The sequence below is a fragment of the Octodon degus genome, unplaced genomic scaffold, assembly GCF_000260255.1.
Source record: "Octodon degus isolate 3935 unplaced genomic scaffold, OctDeg1.0 scaffold00031, whole genome shotgun sequence".
NCBI classification, from domain to species: Eukaryota; Metazoa; Chordata; class Mammalia; order Rodentia; family Octodontidae; genus Octodon; species Octodon degus.
Window position 1 is genome coordinate 10,324,364 of NW_004524607.1, and position 3,519 is coordinate 10,327,882.

At 46.7% G+C, this 3,519-nt stretch overlaps 1 protein-coding gene across 1 annotated transcript in view; it reads left to right on the forward strand.

Moving 5' to 3' along the window:
* LOC111816386 (cell growth-regulating nucleolar protein-like) overlaps positions 1-1,460 on the forward strand; it is a 2,179-nt gene extending 719 nt beyond the window's left edge. Inside the window, exon 2 of the mRNA XM_023713521.1 lies at positions 1,083-1,460. Coding sequence (XP_023569289.1) covers positions 1,083-1,112 — 30 coding nt within the window. The 3' untranslated portion in view covers positions 1,113-1,460. The remainder of the gene's footprint in view (positions 1-1,082) is intronic.
* The last annotated feature ends 2,059 nt before the right edge of the window (positions 1,461-3,519 follow it).

A 3,519-nucleotide genomic window follows, 5' to 3' on the forward strand; every position in this document is an offset into this window, starting at 1 on the left:
TTTGAATACACAGATACAAAATGGACATTCATTTGTATATATCCCCTTTTTTGTTTAATTCCGTTATTTGAATATTATAGGTGTGTTAACTCAGCAAAATATTCTAAAAGACTCCAGTAATCCGGTTGTTAAAGGACAAAGTCAAGCTTCTGAAATGATCACTTCAACACTTAGAAGTTAAATCCTTTGTGTTGGCGTCTTCCTTTCAGTGCTATTTGTAAAATGTGTGATGAATTATCACAACCTCAATTTTGTTTTCTAAAGCTCTATTTTTAAGTTAAGGAAAATATATTTTTGTGAGAACTTTTATGAGGGGGCCAGGGAGATGGCTCAGTAGAATAAGGGCTTCCCTGGCAAGTGCAAGGACCTGAGTTCAATCCCCAGTTCCACACAAAAAAAGAACTTTTATGAAAAAATAAATATATTCTTGTCCAAAATCCTTAAAAAGTTAATTAATTAATTAATTTCTTTATTTATTTACTACAGGGTCTCACTGCGCAGCTTGGACTCACAGTGATCCTCCTATCTCAGTCTCCCCAGCACTGGGATTACAAGTGTGAAACCACCACACCTGGTTTTGCTGGCTGGCATAGTGGCACGGCATGTGGTACCAGGGATCGAACCCAGGTTCTTGCCCTGGCCAGGCAGGCTCTTAAACCGCTGATCTATCTCCCTAGCCCCGTGAGGTATATTTCTTAAGCCTTTGCAGTTCAATAGCAAGAGACAAAAGGCAAAACAATGCAATAAAAGTTAGAGAAACTAGGACAAGAATCTGGACACTTGTCTAATCTACCACGAGACTGTGCTCTAATGCCATAAGGTGTAGTGACTGTTGCTCTTTCCCTTGTGAGCCCAGAATATAACTAGAAAGCAGTCCGGTACTGTATCTCAGGTCTCCCCACGAGGAGTGCCTGGCAGAGCCCTGAGTCTGCTCTTCTGTTGGAAGCCTGGCAGTTTGGCTTGCAAACAGCGACGCCTCAGTATTCCCACTGCAATTTGGTTAGTCCCCTTCAGGAGCACACGCACCTTTACTTGTGAGGAATGCGATTTATTTACCCTCATCTGTGCCCTGCCCTCCACAGGGCATTCTTTTCTGTCCTTTCAGGGCCTGAAAAATGAGTGACCACCTAAGAATGGGGCCATCATGGGAGGAATGAGCTCTGCTGCCCCAGATCTCAGTGCGTTTTCTGACTTGGGACCTCAAGAGCTATTTTTTTTTTTTTTTTTAACTCCACATAATTCCAAGTTTTCTTCTCTGCCTTCCCCTCTGGAAGGATAGTGATGCAGAAAATGCCCCAGCAGCATTCAAAAGCCCAACCTGTGAAGTCATCATGAAATACAGAAAGCAGGTGGGCTGGTGTGGTTGGGTTGGGAGCCTGACACCCTAGCATCCTCCCTGTCCTGATGCTTGGGGAGCAGTGGAAGTGGGGGCAGATGGGGGAGACAGACTGAGCCCCTAGCCCCAGGAAAACACATACACACACAGGGTGTCTTAAAATAGCCCTGTGTTTTTCCTCCTCTTTCTCTGCAACTGGAGGCTCATGCTGCAATTAGACCAAGTGGAAAAACACAAAGCCCTCCAGATTTGCCCAGCTTTGTGACATTAAATTGGGATGGAGCTCGTGGTGGGGGCGGGGGTGGCTTCATAATATAGTAAGTGGAACCTTTTAGCTTCCGTAAACGAATCTGACTCAGGAATGCAGGCGATTGTATCTCCCCCCAAATCAATACTAAGACGAACAATTGCTCCCCTGGTACTGAAAGAATTAGTTGATCTACACGCTAAATGACAAGCTTCTTGGTAACAGGGATTATGTGACCTGCCTTTCCAGCCGGGGCTGCTGGGGACTGTCCTTTAGGTCCCTAAGGCAGAGATAATCTAATTAGAGCAACAAAGACCAGGTCCATTTGGATAGAGGGTGACTTGGGGGGAGCGGCTGCCGTGGGTCCAGCGCTGGCGGGAGGGGCAGAGGACAGCGCTTGTAGGTGGGCACTGTGAGGGGGGAGGGGTGCTTGCAGAGGGGCTGGACAGAGGTCACCTCTAAAACATGACTTAATCTCCACTCTGGCTCCACAAACACTGCCACGCTGGCTCCCAGACTCCAGCCAGACTGGACAGGGCCAGCGAGCAGGCTCCAGACATCAGACACTTAGGGTCCCTGGCCAGCCTGGGAAATGCCTGGTCCCTTCTGCCCAGCCCTCCTCCTTCCTGGGAGAACTCCCCACCATCCCAAGGCCAAGTACTACTGGAGTTCCCACCTACCTGTGACCAACGACAACAAGAGGGCCATGTGCTTTGTATTTCATGACCCACCTGTACTCTTCTTTGACTTATTAGAGTTCTTCTTTGAGGTACAGGGGGATTGAACCCAAGGCTTCCTCACTGAGCTTCTTTGTTTTTAGTTTTGAGACAGTGTTTTGCTAAGTGTCTATGTTGCCCAGGCTGGGCTTGAACTTATGCTCCTCCTGCCTCAGTCTCCCAGAGCTGTCCTCCCATGGTTTTGGTAGGTAACGTTCTCTGGCAAGAGATGAGTGGGTGGCAACAGCCAGCAGATGGGACAATTTTTCCGCTTTGGGCTTTTTGCTCTGTTTGTGATACTCTTAGCTGATACTCTGTGATACTCTGTTTGTGATACAATAAGCTTTCAGTGATTCCAAGGATGTTTTTGGTATTGTGTCCAATTCTGAAAAACAAAAATCAGTGAAATCCACCTTGTTAAACATATTTCTAGCACAAGATCCTATGTTTTACCACCAGGCTTCTTTTGTTACTGTAAAACAAAATGAGCTCAAACAGCTTTGCGCTTAGTTCCTCTACTGTCCACATTTTTCACTCCCAAAGTATTCTGAGCTCATGCTCTCTGCCAAAGCGGTTTTTAACTCAAGGAGCAATTCTAACTCAAGGAGGCAACCAATTGCTGGGTTTCTGGTTTATAAAGGTACAGGGCTGTGTTGTGTACTCAACCCTCCACATCTTACTGTATCTTTGCCATGGGCTGAGTCAGGAGCTCTGACAGTGTGTTTAGGGGGTGGGGTCACTCAGCACTCACCCTTCCAGGAAGCCACATATGACAGCAGAAGTGCAGGAATAGTCCTTCGTGGTCTGCTGGGCTGGGGGAGCTGAACTGGTCTCAAACCCTGAATGGATGAAGGTACCTGAGACAAACCCTCCCAAACCTAGTGGAACTGTTATGTTGAGGGCTCTCCACGTGTCCGTGGAAGTCACGTGAGCACAGGGAAGCCAAAGGTTCTCAGCATATTGGCCCTGAAAGCTGAATGTGGTGGCACTTGCCTGGAATGCCAGCACTTGGGGAGGATCTGCAGGAGGACTGCAAGTTCAAGCCCCATCTGAGCAAGTTAACAATTCATTAAGATTTTGCCTCAAAATAGATAGTAAAAAGAGCTAGGGAAAGCCTAGTGGGAAAGCTCTGGCTTCAAACCCAAGTACAGAAAAGAAGAAGAAGAAGAAGAAGAAGAAGAAGAAGAAGAAGAAGAAGAAGAAGAAGAAGAAGAAGAAGA